Source organism: Dermacentor silvarum, chromosome 2 (assembly GCF_013339745.2).
Source record: "Dermacentor silvarum isolate Dsil-2018 chromosome 2, BIME_Dsil_1.4, whole genome shotgun sequence".
Taxonomy (NCBI): Eukaryota; Metazoa; Arthropoda; class Arachnida; order Ixodida; family Ixodidae; genus Dermacentor; species Dermacentor silvarum.
This window is the reverse complement of record NC_051155.1, coordinates 224,066,457-224,085,878: the sequence shown is the minus strand read 5'-3', so window position 1 is coordinate 224,085,878 and position 19,422 is coordinate 224,066,457. Positions and strand designations below refer to the sequence as shown.

The window sequence follows — 19,422 nt, the reverse complement described above, 5'->3', positions numbered from 1 at the left end:
ATAACACAAAGCTTTCTGACTTTTTGACTAGTAGCCAGCTTTGACACAAAGCTGGCTACCCGAGGACGGAAACATGCAATAGCAAATATTCGTAACAGGGTGAAGTATATGTCTTCTGCGAAAAAGTCCGCAGAGGACTCTGCGCTTTGTAATGGAATGCCAAGGTGTTCACCCAGCCAGAAGCATAATGAACGCTGGTGTTCTAAGCTGATGGGAGCGTAAGCTGTTCAGGGGTCGCGATAAGAGACGTTTGGGGTATTGCTGGGGGAAAAAATAACGGGGAAGAGTGGGTGGGATTGTCACAGACATAGGTATCTTTACGAGATAAAGCAGATAAACAGAGTACTAGATTATGATATGAAAGCACACAAATTCTAGGCGCTTTTACCGCTAACCCGATTCAAAAGGAACACCATTAGAAACCGTCATCATCATCATGTATGAAAAAGGAAAAAAAAAAGTTCAGATGAAGACAACTCGAGGACAGCGTGTGGAAATGGTGCAGAGATCATTGAGCATATTCTGTGGGATTGTCAGAGCATTCGTCCAACAAGTAATGTGGAGAAAGTAGGCGTGTCCGAGGTGTTTGATTTTAAGGACACTAGGGGAACCATAAATGAAACTAGCTGCGGAGACTAGCGAAAGAAGGCTGGAAGATTAACGACACAGAGGAAGGGATAACATGGAATGAGGCGAACTTTCTATACTGTGAAAAATGTAGCTTACTGTGTAAAGATACTTAACAATTTAAATGAGCTGTAAAGTTTTAAGTAGTGAACTTGGTGGAATGTCTAACCGGCCCCTTTCAAAGGGGATGCTCACATCATCATCAACACGCACGCCAACGTCTTTCGGTTTGGCATGGTGCGAGAAAAACCTCATAAGATCGCGCATGCAGTTTTGTGCAGCTCCTTGCAACAGCTGGCGTAAACCTGTCGCAGCGGGGCACACAGCCGGCTCAGGACGGGATGCCAGGCTGGGGTGAAAATTATTTTTCTGTCTCGGCCGATGTCGGTTGCGTTTAACGCCGTACATAAAATGGAGCCAAGGGATGGCTCATGACAGACATAGCTGCAACAGGGCCACGGTAAGAAGCCACAACATAACGATCCTGTTTTACTTAACCTATTGACACCCGCTACCTAAAAAAAAGGGGGTGAAGAAAAGGTCAAATGACGCAAAAGAACGTCTTCGCGCAGTTTCTTTTTCTTTTTTTTTTGCTTTGGCGACACACAGAAACACAAGAAGCACGCACAAACACACACGCGAACACACACGCACAAACGTCTTCGAGGAATGAGCACGCCGACAGCCAGCAGCAGTTCGAGTCGTCGAGGCTGCGCCGAGGCAGCGAACGCTCGACTAAGCTGTCTGTCCTCCGTGGCTGCGTGCACTGCGTTCTGTCCCGGGGGGGCGAGTCTCAGCTGACGAACAACGCCCTCCACAGGATCATGGCCTGCGACGACAGCGTCCGACGCACGACTACGGCTGCGGACATGTCTACCACTACTGCACCGGCGGGACACTCTTCATCGGAATACCTGCGTAGAACGGAACGTGACCCGCTTGCAGGACTTCCGCCTGAAAGAGTCCTGCGACCGCTCGCTAAAACGGTGCATTAACCAAGTGAGTCCCAAACGATAAGTTAACCATGGGGAAAAAAATTCAGATCAGATGTTTGATTGATAGAATTCACGCTCAAGCCTGCACTCTATTTCTACATTGTCTGCATACAGCCTGTGGTCTGATAGACAGACGGAGTTTCTTGAAATTTGAGCAATAAAGTTGTGTAAGGGCCGCTTTCAATGCGGCTGTTATAGCGCGCGCAACGTTGTCCCGTATATTTTAAAATTACGTGCCATATATAGTTAATGACAATCGCATCTTCTATTTTTCACATGAGAACCCGCGAACTGTTTTTATAGCGCCGGTGATCCCCCTCGCGCATTATTTTTCTATAGCTTTGCCTTCATGACCAGAAAAGTTAACCGCGAGTATATATATATATATATATATATATATATATATATATATATATATATATATACAGACCATCTCGTGGCACAAACACAAACATGGAAAAGTGCCGGTACTGGACAGCAGCGCCTGTGGGTGCTTCGCGCCTCAGATCTCTAAAGTCCTACACCAGCGCGTATACTTCCACTACCCAGTGACGAACATGACACCGGTCATCTATAGCTTTCTGCGGAAAATGGTCTATATAATGGTCTATACCTGTGTACGAGCACTCGTTTGGAGTGGTGCGAGCCAGCGTGCCGGCGAGCAGCGCGTCCAGGTCGGCGACCACCACTCCGGCGGCTTGGACGTCACCTAGCCTGCGGTGGCGCGACAACAACATGGCCGCGCCCTGAGAGACGTCGCCGTCCGCTCCGCAGAAGGTCTTCCGTGACATACGCAGCAGCGACCCCCGAACGTCGGACAACCTCCAGTCGGCCGCGTCGTCTCCACCGCTTTCCTGGCTCACGGCGCCTTGGGCCAACACGCGCCACGGGACCAGCCGTTCGTCCGTGTCAACGGCCGCCAGGACGTCGGCACGGCCACGCATCCGCAGCGCGCAGTCGTACGCCAATAGAGAGCGTGCGTCATGGCGAGTCCAAGGCAGGTACTCCACGGAGACCACCTGATGACATGCCAGGGAAACCCCAAGCTGCTATCAGCATTCGCAAACATTGTCTTCCGAAATCTAGCTCATGCACGAACACGCTAGATGCGACGAACTTGTTCGATACGACGTACGGCGCGAGGAAAAAATTTACTGCTCCGACTGTTGGAACATGTTGGACGCCGCTTAGACGCGGTTATCGGTACTTCTAGTCGCTGTCCTATAACAATGGCATCCAACAAATTTCTGATAGGTCCCAATAGCTGGAACAGCCATATTTCTGACGTCGTATCGGACGCTGAGTCGGTTGATTTAGGTAGGAGACATATGGTATGATTCCGTGTGTGCTACGACGCTTAAGACTGGTGGTACATACAACCGCATCAAGTTTCTAACGTGTTTGGTGAGAGCCACCTTCTCGACGCGTTGCACATCGTACCAGGCGCGCGCGTGGTGGCACGTCTTCTGTATTGTAGACGCAGACGGACCGGTTCAACCCTTCGTCCCACACATCGTGTGACACGCTGCAGAGCGATGACAGCCAATTTTGCAGCTTGCTGCACATTGTATCGGGCACTGCGTCTTGCCACTGTCTCCTGTTTCGAGAGACCAACTCACTTTCCGCCCCATCTCTACCCCAACTAATCCACGTTCCCATATCAAACGCTCAATCGTAAATCTTAAAAGGAATTTTTCGAAATCTGATACATCATCATCATCATCATCAGGCTATAGTTATGTCCACTGCAGGACGAAGGCCTCTGCCTGCGATCTCCAATTACCCCTGTCTCTGCGCTAGCCGATTCCAACTTGCACCTGCAAATTTCCTAACTTCATCACCCCAACCTAGCTTTCTGCCGTCCTCGAATGCTGTTCCCTTCTCTTGGTATCCATTCTGTAACCCCAATGGTCCACCCGTTATCCATCCTACGCCTTACATGGCCTGCCCAGCTCCACTTTTTTTCTCTTAATGTTAATGAGAACAAGTCAAGGACCGCACAAAGAGCGATGGATCGAAACGTGTGTTAATGAGAACAAGTAAGCACCGCACAAAGAGCGATGGAACGAAACGTGTTAGGCCTAACGTAAAGAGACAGGAAGAGCTAGAGCGGCGTGGATCAGAGAACGAACGGGGATAGCCGATATTCTAATTGACATTGATAAATCTGACATATGATTAGCCAAGAATGAATGCCCGACCAGCCGTATGCGTCGGGCTGCATGATCATTGCGCACATGTAATTCGCACATATTTTTTTTATTTATACATCCCTGACATGGCAGGAGACAGACTGTCAGCAAAGCATGGCTCTCCGCTCGTACGTGGCTCTGATAGGTGGGGCATCTTAAGGTCCCTAGATAAAGCTTTTTTATCTAGGTATCTTACATCTATGCTGGAGGGTGAGGGCTTTTGAGAGGGTGCGAAGCAAGTAGCAGGCATGGTAGTTCATGGTTTCAGGCAGGCATTACGTAATGGGGTGAGGGTGTGAAGTGAGCAACTGAAAGGACAGGTCACCAAGGAAGTTAGAAGAAGAAAATGCCAATATTGCTCGAACGACGAAGCAGTGAAGGCGGCAGCAACTAGTGTGGTTCCGGAGTCCCACCGCTGATTTCCTTATCATTTCATGCTTCAACAGTGTTTAGCATAGCACGTCTGAGGCCGGTCAGGACTACCCTGCGCAGTACACAGCCATAAAGCATAGAGCTTTGTGACTATATGTTTGTACGCAGGTTGTTCACATATAGTTGTGAAGAGTCCATTATAGTGCTAGATTTACGATTTCCACCCACTCCTATATATACAATCTGCGACCCGAGTGCTTGTCGAGCACGGCAGCGTTACACACACACCCAAAAAAAGGGGGCCCGCATTGCATGCACTCTCTCCCTCACCGTAGTGAGGGCTCCAAAGAACGTTCGAGCTCGTCGCGACTGCGTCCGGTTGTAGAAGATGAAGTGCGTGGCGCCTAGCTCTGTGTAGTGGGCCACGAACTCCCCGAGCAGCAGGTCCTCCGTCGCCGCGTCGAATACGGACAGCGCGCACACCACTGCCCTCAACTTGGTGGCCGGGACGTTGCCAGCTCGGACAGTGGCGGCTGGTACTGCACGTCGAGCGAGAGTTTAGACTTTGTTGATAGATCGCAACCGTTTGAGCGATTAACTAATCTATAGCACTCGGTTGTTCATTTCCTTTTTTTTTTTTCTTTTCAACCCTTTCCGGTCCGATGAAGCCTGTACGAACCATAGTGCTTTACAAAGGATATCTGACGCGGATAACAACAAAATTGACGACAAAATGAATCTGAGTGATCAGACTGCAGCCGCCGTAACAAATAATTTACGTAGGTTTCATGCTCCGCATTATAAGTTCTTCCGGAAACTGCTTATTACAGCTCGTTGGCGGTTAGAAACATTGCGCCGTATGATTGAAGCGTGCCGCCGCAAGGAACTTTTCGTGCCTTAAATGGCATGCAAGCAATCATCGGGTAAGTTGTGGCCGTTAGTAACGCCCTTAATATTGCCAGCCTTTAATGGACTGAACTTCCACTAGCTCCCTGAAATCTGCCAACCTCACGGCAAAAGGTTTCGATATAGTGAGAAGTCATTCACCTATCCTTATCCTTCCTATTTTACTGTATGGAAAAATTCGATTACACTGAGTTAATAGAGATGGTATCTACTTCTGAAAAACTTGGCATTTTGATTGATCTAGTCGAGCCGATATCTAGGGCTAAGGACTTGGCTCATCGTTGTTCATCTACCACCTTCATCAATCTTTGCTCATCCAGCTAACAAGTTCCTGGCAATGCGTAACATCTTGAATGCAAGTGAAACAGGCAATCCCATGCAATCGTCATCGCTGCCCTTCGGCAGCGCTTTCTGCTTTCTTACATGATATATTACGTAAGCTTATTCGTTGCTGAAGTTTCCTTTGGGGGTTATGCCAGAATGTTTCTTTGCCATTTCTGATATAATGACGTAATTCTTCTTTGTCACTTACGTCATTCTTCGCGCGTGCTACCTGCGAAAATGATAACTACCCGCGGTCCCTTGATTTAATTAATGGTTGGCGGTTAATTGAGATTGTTAGTTAACCACGCACAAGTGTAGGCAGGATTTTAATATTATCTCCAGGCTTGTGTCGCACATGCGATTACTTAATAGCCGACTCGCCGTTAAAGGTAGACTGCAGGCGACATGATTTTCTCAAGAATAGATGGCGCTGGCTTCGCATTGCGCTTATGATGCGCTTATGATAGGTTTACTTAACTAAAGTTTGACCTCGGCGCCCGAGAGATGTGGAAAGTAGGACAGTCGATGGTGCCCAATGTCAAGATGCAATGCAGGTAAGCTTATATGGGCGTTTGACCCGGATTGCGCTATCTGGAACGCGATAACCGCGGGAAAATGCAAGAACGGGGATTGCTACGGCGGCACTATACTCTGTCAGCAATAGCGAACAAATCGTTAAATAATTAATCTGAATGTTTCGGTGATCAAGCGCCAAGCTTTACCGCCGTTGGTAGCGGGGGGAGGTCGGCGACGGTCGAAGGCGCGTGTCCCACGGGTAGCCAGTGGACGCGGCTCGTGTCGACCAGGCGTAGACCCACTTCGTCGGCCTGCAGCTGCGGGTCGCCCGGACAGAACACGAACCCCGGCTCGAGCGAGTGGCCCGTCGCGTGACCCGTCAGCACCGTGGCGTTCAGAGGCTCGACGCGGGCAGCCACTACCTGCAGCCGGGTTTGCCACGTGCTCAGCTCAAGAAAGTAGCAGGTTGTCCGTGTGATGCGGTAGGTGTGGATTAGACTTGGCGAAGGAAGAGACACAGCGCTGATTGACGCCAAGTGACAGATATATATATATATATATATATATATATATATATATATATATATATATATATATATATATATATATATATATATATATATATATATATATGCACGAGAAGAAGAAAGGACACCTAGGGGAAAGTTATCTGAAGCACAAACAATGGCACCAAGGACAGCATAGGGGAAATTATCTGCAGTTCCATTTATATATCTTTTCTTCATTTCAATTAAGAACTGCAGATAATCTCCCCTATTCTGTCCTTGGTGTCATTGTTTGCTGGCTTCTTCTGGTATATATATACCATAACCATATACCATTTATATATATAGTCACGCTGTTTGTTGGTTTCTTATGACTATATATATATATATATATATATATATATATATATATATATATATATATATATATATATATATATATCATGTATATCGTGGTCGCCGCAATAAGCCGTCAGTTAGTAGAACACCGTCGTCCCACGTCAGCGCTCTTTCTTTACGTATGTCGAAGAAACGGTGCACAGCGAAATCACCAAAGCAGTGCACAAAGATTAAATGAGAATATTAAGTTAAACTGTGTCTTGGAAAGTACCTTAATGGCAGGGGGAAAATGTTACCCTTGTCATTGGAAAAGGCTGTGCACACCACAATTAAGAGACGCAACAAGAACGAAATATGGGTGCTACCACTGCCCTAAGGATGGCGCACCAGTTCGTTTAGACGTTATAGATTCTGAGCGCATCAACAAGGGGACTACACGTAGCATTCTGAAGATGCCATATGCACTCATTCAAGCAAGATCGAAGAACTTTTCCGGCATATAAACGGCACAAATGCGAGAAAATGCTCTAAAATATGTGGCGTCACACCGACATAATCCTTTTAATCAGCTAACAAAAAATTACGACTTATCGAGCAAGCAATGCACGCTGCTTCAAGTAACGCATCTAAATGAGGCGTACTTGCGCTATAAACCACAGGTGACATTTTTGGAAATCTGATCGACAGAAAAGAAAAGAAAAGAAAGACATGCATGTAAGCAAACATGAATTTTAAGTGTAATGCCGGAAAACGAAGACAGCCACGTGGGCGATCTTTTGATAGGGCACCAGACATCAAACGAACACCAGACATCAAAGTATGATGGCTATCCTCGTACTTACGGTGACGGTGTTCTACTTAAGCGCGTTCGCGCACCCAACCACCCCAACTTATAGAACCGTTCTTAAGAACTGCAGTCTTCATCCATGCATGCTGCGCCGAGCGAGTGCAGTGTATAACCTTCCGTCAACACTCGAAGCCGAATTCGCGTTCAAGTCGGGGGAGCCGCACACGTCCCGGACGCATAGCGAGTAGGAAAAAGAAAAAAGAAATAGTGGCCTCCTCCTTTTTTTAGCGGGTCAATTCACGGCGGCGAGTTGTCTTGGGGCGCCGAGCGAAAGACATTCGCTCGCTGCTCGAATTCGAAGCCCGGTCTGCCCGGCGGTGGCACGTTTGTTATCGCGAGCACAATGACCTGCGCCTGCTAAACTTCCCCGTTGACCGGGGCCTTCCTCGTCGTGACGCCGTCCGATCCGCTTGCGCCCGTTAGTAGAGAGGAAATAAAGCAAAAATATTATTTTCCTCTTTTAAGGCTCCATTGTAAAGCGGAAACTTTTGTATTTCTGAAACGTAGACAACGCAGCGGCGAGCGGTTGTGTCATTGCTCATATGTATGGGCTTCGCCATATTTTCGTGTAGCATATACATAACGCGTGCACTGTAAAATAATTTGCACCGTTAAAAGTGAATAAGGGTGTATATAGGTTAATAACTCGCCTCCTCACAGCCAAAAAGGGTGTGCGGGTGTGCGTTATAGACCGATGTACACCCTTATTCACTTTTAAGGGTGGAAATTTTACTGTCTCGAAGACAGCGAGTCGTATGTCGATTGACAACTCGATTTCTGCGTTTCGGAGCAATGGCGATTTCGCCCCGTGCGAAGTACTTCGCAAGGCGGGCGCAAATTAACGCGGGGGACGAGAAAGGACGAAATGCAAGAGCTCAAGGACGCAGGACGATATATAGGTGCTTCTGTGCTGTATCATTTCTCGTACCCACTAATTTTTGCGCCAAATGTGTACCGATTCCCCCAATAACGCACCTTGGTCTCACTTTTTTTTTTAATTCGATTAGCATCATTTGGGAACTTCTCCCAGCTTGTAGTACGTTTGTCTGTATCTAAGCTCTTTCACGCCAACTTTGGTCACTGCTGGGTATGTGCCGCTCTTTAATTATAAAGAAAATCCTTTAAAAGTTGGTCCGGCGTTGGGCGGAATCGATTCCCCGTCATATATATTCAGACGCGCGCCACACGCGGACTTCGCGGTGGCGGCCCTAGATGGCGCAGCTTGTCCACAGGAAAGCGCGAGATAGGCGCGCGGCTGCAGTATATACGCCTCATACAAGGCGCGTTAGGCGCGAACGTTGGTGGGCGTGATGGTACGTATTTCAGATTTAAAAAAAAAAAAAGACACAAGACAGGCGGTACTGTCCACTTCCGTTAATATGTATTAGATCTCATCGCTGCAGTGATACATCAGGATTACGCCACGGCAAAACAAGCCTATATTTCGGACCGAAAATTTCACTCCATCGCCTCAGCTTCACTTCGCCCTCCTCTTCTAACACTGTCACAAATTGCCTTCGGTGATTCTGGCCCACAGCAATATGTTGCCACAAACATTATCGTTTAATCTGCCAAGATTGTGTTTAACGGTCACGCAACATCCTCACCTGATATGCCCGTCAAGTTGCCGTGCAATGCACTTCATATGCAGCTATAGAGTTCGCTAGTAAAGGGTTAATATGAGCGATGCAATATTGATATGAGGGGAGTTTGCGCAACAAAAAGACACACACGCTGGAAGAGGAGATTAAGACAAACGCTACTTACAACTGTTTAACAGCGGGAAATATTTCGGATTTTTATCAGAGCCTATTTTATTAAAAAGAAGGAAGACTTGCATTAGTGAGCCGTCAATTTCACTACACACCTAATAATATGACTTCTTGTGCCCCCTTCTTTGAGTTATGCATGCGTCATCCTCTGGTAGCGCTGTACACTTTTTGTGCGCACGCGCGACAAGGCGTTTATATATGTAAAACCCGTCCTGCTTTAACAGAATTGTAAGTAGCACTCGTATTCGCCTCCCCCTCCAGTGTGTGGGTCTTTGGTTGCGCTAACTCCCCTCCATCAGTTATGCAAGGTCAACAACCCAACAGTTAGTCATTCTTAAGATACAGTAGATAGTTTTAGAACAGGGGAACCGTGTGGCTTGGGGAACCAAGAAAATTGCAGGCCGTAAGTGCGTATGCGCAGAACTCGAGCCAGTCTGCGGTTCTTGCGTTCGCGTTGACCTAAGACCCAAAAAATCGAAATATAGTGTGGGTCCCCAAGCAGTCTTGGGTATTAAAAGAGCATACTTATTCGCAGTACTAACACCGTAATTACGTTTATTACATTTTATTGTTTGTCCTTTCTGCTCAAAAATGCATTCTGTTCGTTTTCACTTGCAAGGAAAACTTTTCTTTTTTTTTTTCCTTTCAAGCACCTTTTTACGTTCTCCACTGCGGCGTCCCGAGCGCTCGACCCAACGCTATCTGCGTTTGACCCAATTGTCAAACTTTACTGCTCCTCTAAACCCAAGAGCAGCCTACCCAACGCGGCTTGGGTCCCCCAATTCTAAACATCTTTAATGTTATCGTGAGAATCCCAACCGGGCCGCCACGTGTTCATTCCACGGTGGCTTGTCGTATAACGTACCTGCACGTGCGAGTAGTTGAGGTAGGCGAGCGTGCAGAGCAGGCGCCCCCGGAGTGCCCCGCGAGGAGCCAGCAGAGCGATGACGCGCACCTCGTGCACGTCGCCGCGCGGCTCGGCCCAGGCCGAGTACACCAGCAGCCGTTTCGGCGCCAGCGACACCCACTGGTCCTCGGACCAGTCGCGGCGACCCCTGTACAGCAGCGCCAGCACACCGAGCAGCGCCAGCACCAGCAGCGGCAACAGAGGATGTCGACAACCCTGAGGTACGCACCGTGGCGTCTCAACCCATGTTAACGCTGATGAAAACATTACGCGCGTAACAGCGCGGAAACTATATCCATACAGAGGTAAATGATGCAATTGCCCTCCCCCTTTTCTTAGGTGTAAATGTCAGTACGATGTTGAATGAATATGCGGTGTAGAATACTAAAAGATGGCTGGAAGATTGGCAAAACTGCATGGAGGCAGGGACACATGGAATGAATGGAACATCACTATCTTTTAGGTCGATGAAACACATCTAAGATACTTTGGTTCGTTAACGTGAAATTATTGTTGATAGAGACAAGAATAAACGCAACAGAAAGAATGAATAACGGTCTCGGTAGCAGCAGCTATACTACCCCATTTGAACGGAGATGCTCATAAAATGTTCGTTCGTCCGTTTGTCCGCTCCACCCAGTGATACTTTATTTCGGCGCCAGCTAATAGCTGAGAGATCGTAATGCCAGTGGTCGCGTACTTAAAACAAATATCATGCTCTTCTACCTCCACATATTAGTTAACACATAGAGGACACACGCACAAAAGAACGAGTTGCTTTCCAAGTTGTTCCTAATGCCTTCCATGTGGTTTTCACATTAGAGCGGTAGAAGAAAAACACAGAGATACGCTGAAAACGCTCTGATGACATCACAGAGCATAAAAACATCGCATCACATCAGAGTGCATAAAAATGCACACGCAAGTGGTGTCAGCTATATATCGCACCAGGCAGCCGTTGAGCTTGCGTAGGCAGCGCCTCTTTCCCGGCATCTTGAACAGGGCCCAGCCCACGTGCGCCATGGCTCCTGCGGTGGAAGGAGAATATAAATACAAACTTAATGCCCCACTGGTCGTCGTTAAATTGAATGTCAAGTGCGAAGGAACGCATGCTAGCGCTAGACTCCGGTAATGGGTGTCATCTTGAGAACATCTTTGCATCTTCCATATCATACGCAAAACGCTCGAACACCGCACATACGCTCCGATTAAAAAAAAAAAAAAAGTGGGCCACGTTGCCTTTACCTTGACAGTGTCTTTATTAACGGAAATCCAGCTTTAAAATCAGTACAAGCGCCTATTGGGATAATTTGTCAGAGTTGAAGCCCTCCTTAGCCCACTAATATCCGTACAAAACGCAGTATAACATAAACGCTGACACAAAAAGGCGTCTCCGAATGACCGTTAAGCCGCGCTAAGTTGGTCGGCTGCATGGCGCTGTCCCCACAAATGGCCGTACACCTCGCAAAGATACGTCTGCAGGCAACGCTGGTGTAAGGGGGCGAGGGGCGCAACAAGGTGCAAAAGTCTCATGTCTCACTTCTGATCAACAGTATGGAGAACTGGGCGTCTGGGTTCAGGCTACTTTGTGGTCATCCATGACTACTACTTTTTGCACAATGAAACGGAGACACAATGCATGCGCAAACTGCTGATTGGAGTATAATTGTCAACTTGTTCATACTTAGCAGTGGAACAGGGGAAATAAAAATGAAAGGAAGGAATAAAGCAGAAATCTATAGTGCACGTATGCCTATTCGACCGTCGTACAATGCCGTGATGCCGCACAATACCAAGATAATTTGAGTTTCTGATAGCGATATAGTTTATAATTTGCCCAGAGAAGTGCGAGGGCGTGGCTGAGCATTGCCGAACTTGCAGATGCTGTACTTGTGGTTGAAAAGTGAGCCGTTGTGCGTGGATACCGAGGTGAACACACATGATATGTCTTCAGCCGTGGCAGCAAAGACGTCACGAGGCGCTGACAATTGTGCTAGCACGTCATCCACATAAATATAAATTTTTCCTTTATTAACTTGGCATTATGTGCAGTGGCGACAATTGAACAGGCTTATGCGTGATAGATTTCTGGTTTCTTCCTTCCTCTCTTTATTTCCTTCGCTCCCGTGTATAGGCGTGAAAAAGGTCACATTAAAGCTTCGGCTGCTACTTCGCGCTGTATTGTGTCCTCGTTTATTTTTATTCATTTATTTTAAAGCTAAATGTAACCAAAGTATGGGGAAATATATGGGTAGGCTACAGGGAGTGCTGACGTTTACGAAAGAAGCGCGTTTGATGCACCTTTTCACACGCGTCAGCAACTTAGCCGGGGCATGCAGCAGAAAGGATACGAATGAGTCTCTCGATCTCTCCACATCTCAACCATTGTGGTACAGCGCTGCCAATGTATACTGGACAGACTACAGTTGTGTGTCTATATTATAACTTTGCAGCGCTGTATTCCAAAAGTGCTATTCCAGCCAGCCCCTACGCAAGCCCTTACCACTTCTCAATCCGTTCGACCATTGCAGGGCTGGGCAAAAATACTTTGTAGTTGTATCATGATACGATACAAGATACTCGGTCAACAAGTATTGGAGATACAGATACAAGATACTACCACAATTATTGTATCCGATATGATACTTTCCATTTTGTATCTTAAGATACTTCGATATAGTCGCAAATTTCTTATTATAGATCTATATAACGTAGCAGCAAACGTGTATGCACAATAATGTTTGCTTGGAAATTTCTTAACTCCGAACAACCTTGTTTCATTTGAATGAAACGTCTGTTCGTATCTCAAAATGTTTGTTTATCTTGCTAAAAGTATAATATTTTCATTCCTAAACAATTTATTGGGGTTGCCTTTAGCGGCTTAACATGAAAGCCCTTTATACGCCGCTCTATCAGCGGTTTTTGCTTGTCGCTTTTGTAATTGGTGGGAGTCGCTGCTCTGTTGGCCGACCAGCTAGCGGGTCGTCATCTAATTAGAAGAACGTCAATAAGAAACCTCTGCACGATGGCTCAAATATCGCTGTGCAGTTGTGCCTCGTTCGTAAACGTATTGCCGTTTACGCTATACCGGACAGGTGCACAACGCTGTTAGCGCCATTTTTTTTTTTTTTTTTTTTGTGACGCATCGTGTATACAAAGAGCGCACAAAGCTGCAATGACCTTTCATATTCTACTTATCTGCTGGCGTAAAGCGTTCGTTAGCGACATATTCATTCAAATGCAATCCTCTTACGATTTTTCTCCTACGAGAGAACTTGTGCAGCCCAAAAACGTTTTACACGTGTTGTAGTGGCAGAAAGCGTCGCAGGATAGCGCCGCTATTCACACACTGCCACTTATTGCTTCGATTACCTAGTGGTTCGTAACAGTAAGAGATTTAAGGGCGAGCTAAAAGAAAGAAAAATATATGTAAGTAAAACAGAAAGGCGGTACCGTATCACACAATCACAGTGAGTACGTAGAAACACGATACAGGCGGCGCCACTTAATAGCTACGCCATTTTAGCATGGAGTAGCGTCAACTTACCTGTTAAGGTCAGACAAAAGAAAATTTAGTGCCCGTGGAAAATTACTTAAAACGGCTCATGTGGACGCTCATGAGGACGCCCGCTGAATTCTTATCGTGTATTTTGTGCTTGCGAGCAACAATCACGTACACAAAATAGTCGCATTGTACACAACTGCTTTGGTTCACAAGTAATACATCCACGAGATCCTCCAAATCGCTGATGTGTGAAAGCCACATACGCAAGGCAACTCCATTCTTGCATTCTACAGACTTCGTAACAAAGCACCACGCAAGAGAAACTCCGATAACGACACTATAGCGGCAACAGAACTTGAGCGAATTAAAGATGCCGCACGCATTGGCGTACGCAGCAAAGTAGGGTGGCTACGAGCAAGTGTCATAGCACCGACACAACGAAAAAAAAAAATGCAATAAAGGAAACAAAAGGTCGGCTGCGCGCAGACGTTCGCGGGCTTGTTTTTGTCGAGACAGTGCGAGCGCCACCACGTGACGCTGCTTCACCAATAGGGACGCGCAGAACTCATCGCTTGCTCTCGCTGGAGGACTCTGGCGGGAGGACAGAAGATTGTCGCTGTCTTTTAGTTTAATTCAGGTGGCTTAGTGGCAGCAGTATCAGCTTAAGAAGCGGAGTTCGGCAAACGTTTATAGTTTCTCCCGGAGATGTAGCGATAGCAGTATCTTGTATGTTAAGATACACGATGCATTCATTCATGTATCGGAAATTCAGATACTGATACACGTCTTGCCAGACATATCGTGATACAGATACAAGATACCCGAAGAGTATCTAAGATACTGCCCAGCACTGCACCATTGCAATATCCACCGTAGGGGTCTGCCAATGCGGTAGGAGATAAAGAGGCCGGACTAAATTAGGGCCTTCACTATAACATGAGACATCCTAAGAGTAGAAAATATAGGAGCACCCGCGACCTCCTCGATTCATAGAGAATGCTCTTTGTCTGCGTCATGAAAGGCAACACGAGAGCGCACCATGTCGGCTGCGCACCGGCGTAGGTTTTCGACTGCAGCAGGGTCTGCGATCAGACAGCTGTCTTCCGAACTTCGACTGCAACATCTCGGAGGCAACAATCGACGCTGCGAAATTCTCGCTACGGGCTCCAGATGGCGACTCTTTCCGTTGAAAAAAAAAAATGCAAGGAAAGATTCTCTGCTGGAGTCGTACGATTCCATGCTGTCGGAGGAGCATGTGGAACTCGTGTTTTCGGCGGCATCAACATAACTGGGAAAGGCGAAATCTCCTCTCGGCTCCTGAGCATGAAATCGCGGGGTCCACATTGCTTTATCTGGGCAGACAAGCTCGTTTACACCATTCGACTTTGGGCTATGTGCGCAGGCAGAAAATGTTTCATGTCTTCTTGCTTCAGACGGCATAGATTTAACTGCGTTGGAGCGTCCTCGTTGCTTCCCCTCCTTCTTGAGATATTGTCGTATTCCTAGTTATTTTTGGTAATAGATCTGACATACTTATTTATTTCGCAATGTATAATTCGAATTACTTTCCGCACACTAGCAGCGCACAGCCTATAAAGCTTGGAAGATATTTATTTCCTCTAAAATATCAGAAATGAAGAACAGTTGAATCAAGTCAGATTATAAACACTGCCGGTCATTTAGTCATAACACCGAATGCTGCTTGACAATTTCAAACTGTTGTTCATTATGGGAATTAGCACACGGACTACAATCATAAATTCTCCCTTCCATCGCTTCAATGCTGCACGCTACAAACCAGCATGTGACAATTCACAGACCGCTACAATGGTAAGTAGCAAGCAGGGTCTGCTAAGATGTTGACAATGAAATCGCATGGTGCCGTTGGCATAGGTATACGATGTTACTTGAGAGTGTTAGATTGGTGCGAAGAAAGGGTGAGGGGGGAGGAAGCGGGGGATTCCCCGCACACTGTGTATACACTTCCGAAACACGCATGGCAGGCACATTGGTAGGCATTTTAGCGAGTTTGTAGTTAGAGTTGGCGACCTTTCTGTCTGTTTAGTGACGAAGTTGTTTTATTTAGTATCCAGAAACTCTTTTTAGGAACATGCAGAACAATTTAGCGACACTTAGCGAATTCGACGCTAAGGAAGCTGATTCGAAACCGGCTCACTGGAACGCACTTTATAATTCAAGAGCTGCAGGTAGGCTGCCAATATTGGCGCTACGGTGCGGCACGTAAGTGTCATCACCGTGTTAACATTGTCGTGTCTGGTAGCACACCACTGATAAAGGCACTCTGCGAAGAGCGCATGTGCCGCAAACGGTTAAATTCACGAGCGCCGTTTGCTAGCGCCAACCCTTTTCGTCCGATCCATAAGCCCATATAAGTACGGGTTAATAAACGTTGTTCTACCAGGAACTTGTCTGCTCCTTCGTCACATCTGATGGAAACGTAAGAAAGATGAGCAATGTGCGTGTCGGTGAATTGAGTTCTCCTTTCACGACTGTCGAACATTAGAACATTTGCAGGCATGCATGACGTGGGCCAAGTGCGTTTTCGTGCTGAGAAAATCAGGTCACCCGTCTTCTTTAGAACTGTGCTGCATCTTCCGCCTTACAATCTGAAGGAAGATGCAGAATTTCAGCTGTCATCATCCGCTGTAAATATATCAGTAATGTAAAAGTCCTCTACACGCTGTCTATTCTCTTACCTGCACGAACGATACGTAGAACATGAAACGTTTTGGTAAAATCAATCAATGAGCCATGTTAGCCGATATTATGGTGTTCCAAACTGCCTATGTAATTTGAATTTCACTGGCTAGTCCTAGCGGCAATGTTACTACCATTGCAGCAAAGTTTTGCGAAAATTTAGCTACTTCGTTGTCTCAGTTTAGTGACGCGTTAGAAAAAAAAAAGTTAACAAATTATGGGGTACGTGCCGAAACCACGATCTGATTATGAGGAACGCCGTAATGGGGCGACTCCGGAATAATTTGGACCACCTGAGGTTTTAACGTGCGCCTAAATCTCAGCATACGGGTGTTTTCGCATTTCGCGCCCATCGAAATGCGGCCGCCGTGGCCGGGATTTAATCCCGCGACCTCGTGCTTAGCAGCCCAACACCATATATCCACTAAGCAACCACGGCGGGTTCGATAAGAAAAGTTGGAATGACTGTTCGTAGGACAGCCTGTTTGTGAGCAACAGGGGCGGTGCTTCCAGAAACCACGAAAATGGACTCGTTGTGAGCATATTTTGTCATTTCAGTTGAAGGATTTGTGTTCATTCCATCGTATAGCGCTCCACGCTCCCCACAGCGAATCAAAGATAGAAAGGAAGGATATCACGATAAATGAAAAAAAAAGACGTCAAGCGACAGATCATAGTAAATCAAGCTAGCCGCATTACGTCACAGTAACGAGATGTTATAAAGGAGTCGTTGCATGTGTACATCATGTGCACTGCATACCCAAGACAGACGGCAGTGAGGCTTTGAGACACGGATTATGCAAGCGGTCGCCTCCCTTTGTACCACACGAAAGGGAGTCCTCCGTCGTGGCTGAGAGCAAAGCACGACGAAACTTACTTTTTTCCGGGGCGTCAGGTCTCAATGTGGCTTCTACGCTCTTCTCTGACTTCTTCTTTGACACAGAGCGTCAACGGCACGCGACAAGAATGGATTTGGATGAGGAAGAAAATGGAATGAAAAAAGAAAGGGCCAAAACTCGCGCGTGAAGAGGCGAGCACTTTCGCCTAGCAATTCGTTATGAAAGGGTGCGTCTTCAGATTAGTTAGTTAGTTAGTTAGTTAATTGGTTAGTTAGTCTTTATAGGTAAATAAATGAATAGATAGATAGATAGATAGATAGATAGATAGATAGATAGATAGATAGATAGATAGATAGATAGATAGATAGATAGATAGATAGATAGATAGATAGATAGATAGATAGATAGATAGATAGATAGATAAACTTTTTAAGAATGGAATAAACAAGCCCGTGGCTACAGGTTTTCTTGTTTTTGCAGGTACTATCTCCTCATTTTTACGGCTGCGAACTTAAATATTACTTTATATTAAACTTTACATATTGCTTTATATATTACTTTATATTACTTTAATATTAAATGTTACAGCAGCAGCTAGACTCGTGGGAGAGGCAACCTCAGAAGCGTATTCGTCAGTGGCAAGCTGCAGTGAGCGGATGTTTGGAGACGTCAAAAGCTGTTATATTCAGTCCTCGCCAAACAAAGAAAGCAATTCTCAAAAGAGCGAAATTGCCTTTCACGTTTCAGCTGGTTTCTAGGACGAAAGTTAACGACCAGCTTCCAAGCATTAGTTTTTCATGCGAGCTGTAATCATTGTTGAAATGCTAATTACGTGTTGGCTCCAAAGTGCGCCAGGAAATGTACGTGATTCACCCTTTTCCAGCGTGTAGACATGTCGAAGGTTTCTCGAGCGCCCTTCTTTGCTTTATTCTGACTGTTGAAATTTCATTTGTGCATTTTTTTTCCTAACCACAAAACGTGTTTGCAATCACGCATTAAAAATGCGATTTTGAGATTATAGCGGCGTGTTGTAATTTCAGACTTCTACGCAATATTTTTGTGCTGCACCAATGCTCTATAATTAAATAATTCCACTTATCTACTCAGGTGATATGCCGTCATGAAAAGACGTCTCGTCTCGAACAGCGATTTTTTTTTCAGTGTCTAAGGTTTTAATATAAATTGGCCATGAATCGGACAAGGTTTGACGGTAAATCGGACACAGCTCTACCAACGGCGGCGATTTTTATTTGTTCTCTTTGGAGCCCTTTAATATACCTGATGAGCCGTACCAGCCAGCGTCTGGCAACATGTGGGAATTAATGCTTGATTTTAACCCGGGCGATGACGATCTGCTTCTGCAGCTCTTGTCAATACATGGAAACAGAGAAAAATGTTTAGTCTACATCCACTGATACGATGTTGATTGGTTGGTTGCACATAAAATGGAAAGTTATACTCTATCCATTGCTGGGAGCAGATCTCTTGTATTTGGTGTTCAACAGATTTTATTTTACATTTAACGAACATTAGGAAGTCCAAATCACCGTGTTCACAGCTCCGTAACTGGGCAAGAAAGAGGTTTATAAGAATATTTGGAATTGCTTGAATCAAGATGACCAAATAGGACAGATTTATGATGTATCACGTGCCGTTCAGAATGACACCAACGCTTTGAGAAAAATTAGTTTCTCACAAACTGATGTAGTATGAAACCATCTTAGGCAAAGTCCAAACTAACATATATTTGTGCACCTCGGACACCCTAATGGTGCCTTTGCGCAGAACAGCGATATATACAGGGCGTCCCAGCTAACTTTAGCCACGGTTTAAAAATGTACCGAGGCAATCTAGGCGGACGCGACTAGCACACTCTAGACGGGACCAAATGTATGCTGTCGGCTTTTATATGGAGCAAGTCACACTTGTTTCATTTCTGCTTGATTGCATAGTTAGTCAAAATAACTAAATGAATCAACTTCCCAAGTATTCACTTTAGGGCCTAATTTTTAATAAAAGAAGATAGCACAGCGTTCCAGAAAACATATAATTCAGCA

At 46.0% G+C, this 19,422-nt stretch overlaps 1 protein-coding gene across 9 annotated transcripts; it reads right to left on the bottom strand.

The window, feature by feature from the left end:
* Positions 1 to 1,184: 1,184 nt before the first annotated feature.
* LOC119442742 (uncharacterized) lies at positions 1,185 to 14,250 on the bottom strand. 9 transcript variants are annotated; one of them, XM_049662363.1, is made up of 7 exons: positions 14,072 to 14,250; positions 11,252 to 11,331; positions 10,262 to 10,519; positions 6,139 to 6,354; positions 4,517 to 4,725; positions 2,236 to 2,641; positions 1,185 to 1,541 (listed from the first exon to the last, which is right to left on the bottom strand). In XM_049662363.1, the coding sequence occupies exons 1-7, from the start codon at positions 14,092 to 14,094 to the stop codon at positions 1,507 to 1,509; spliced, it is 1,227 nt and encodes a 408-aa protein (XP_049518320.1). In that variant the 5' UTR covers positions 14,095 to 14,250; the 3' UTR covers positions 1,185 to 1,506. The 9 variants fall into 9 exon arrangements, with proteins under 9 accessions (XP_049518320.1, XP_037563669.1, XP_049518324.1 ...); XM_037707741.2 differs by lacking the exon at positions 14,072 to 14,250 and having other exon boundaries at positions 11,252 to 12,465; XM_049662367.1 differs by lacking the exons at positions 4,517 to 4,725; positions 6,139 to 6,354 and having other exon boundaries at positions 13,557 to 14,232.
* Between the last annotated feature and the right edge of the window lie 5,172 nt (positions 14,251 to 19,422).

Bases quoted from the DNA above. Each gene is read 5' to 3' on its own strand.
- LOC119442742 (XM_037707741.2), bottom strand. From the start codon at position 11,414: ATGCGTTCCTTCGCACTTGACATTCAATTTAACGACGACCAGTGGGGC. The intron at 6,355-10,261 runs GTACGTTATACG...ACCCGGCTGCAG, and splicing joins TCAACTACTCGCACGTGCAG to GTAGTGGCTGCCCGCGTCGA. The intron at 1,542-2,235 runs GTATAGACCATT...CGTTCTACGCAG, and splicing joins AAACGAGTGCTCGTACACAG to GTATTCCGATGAAGAGTGTC.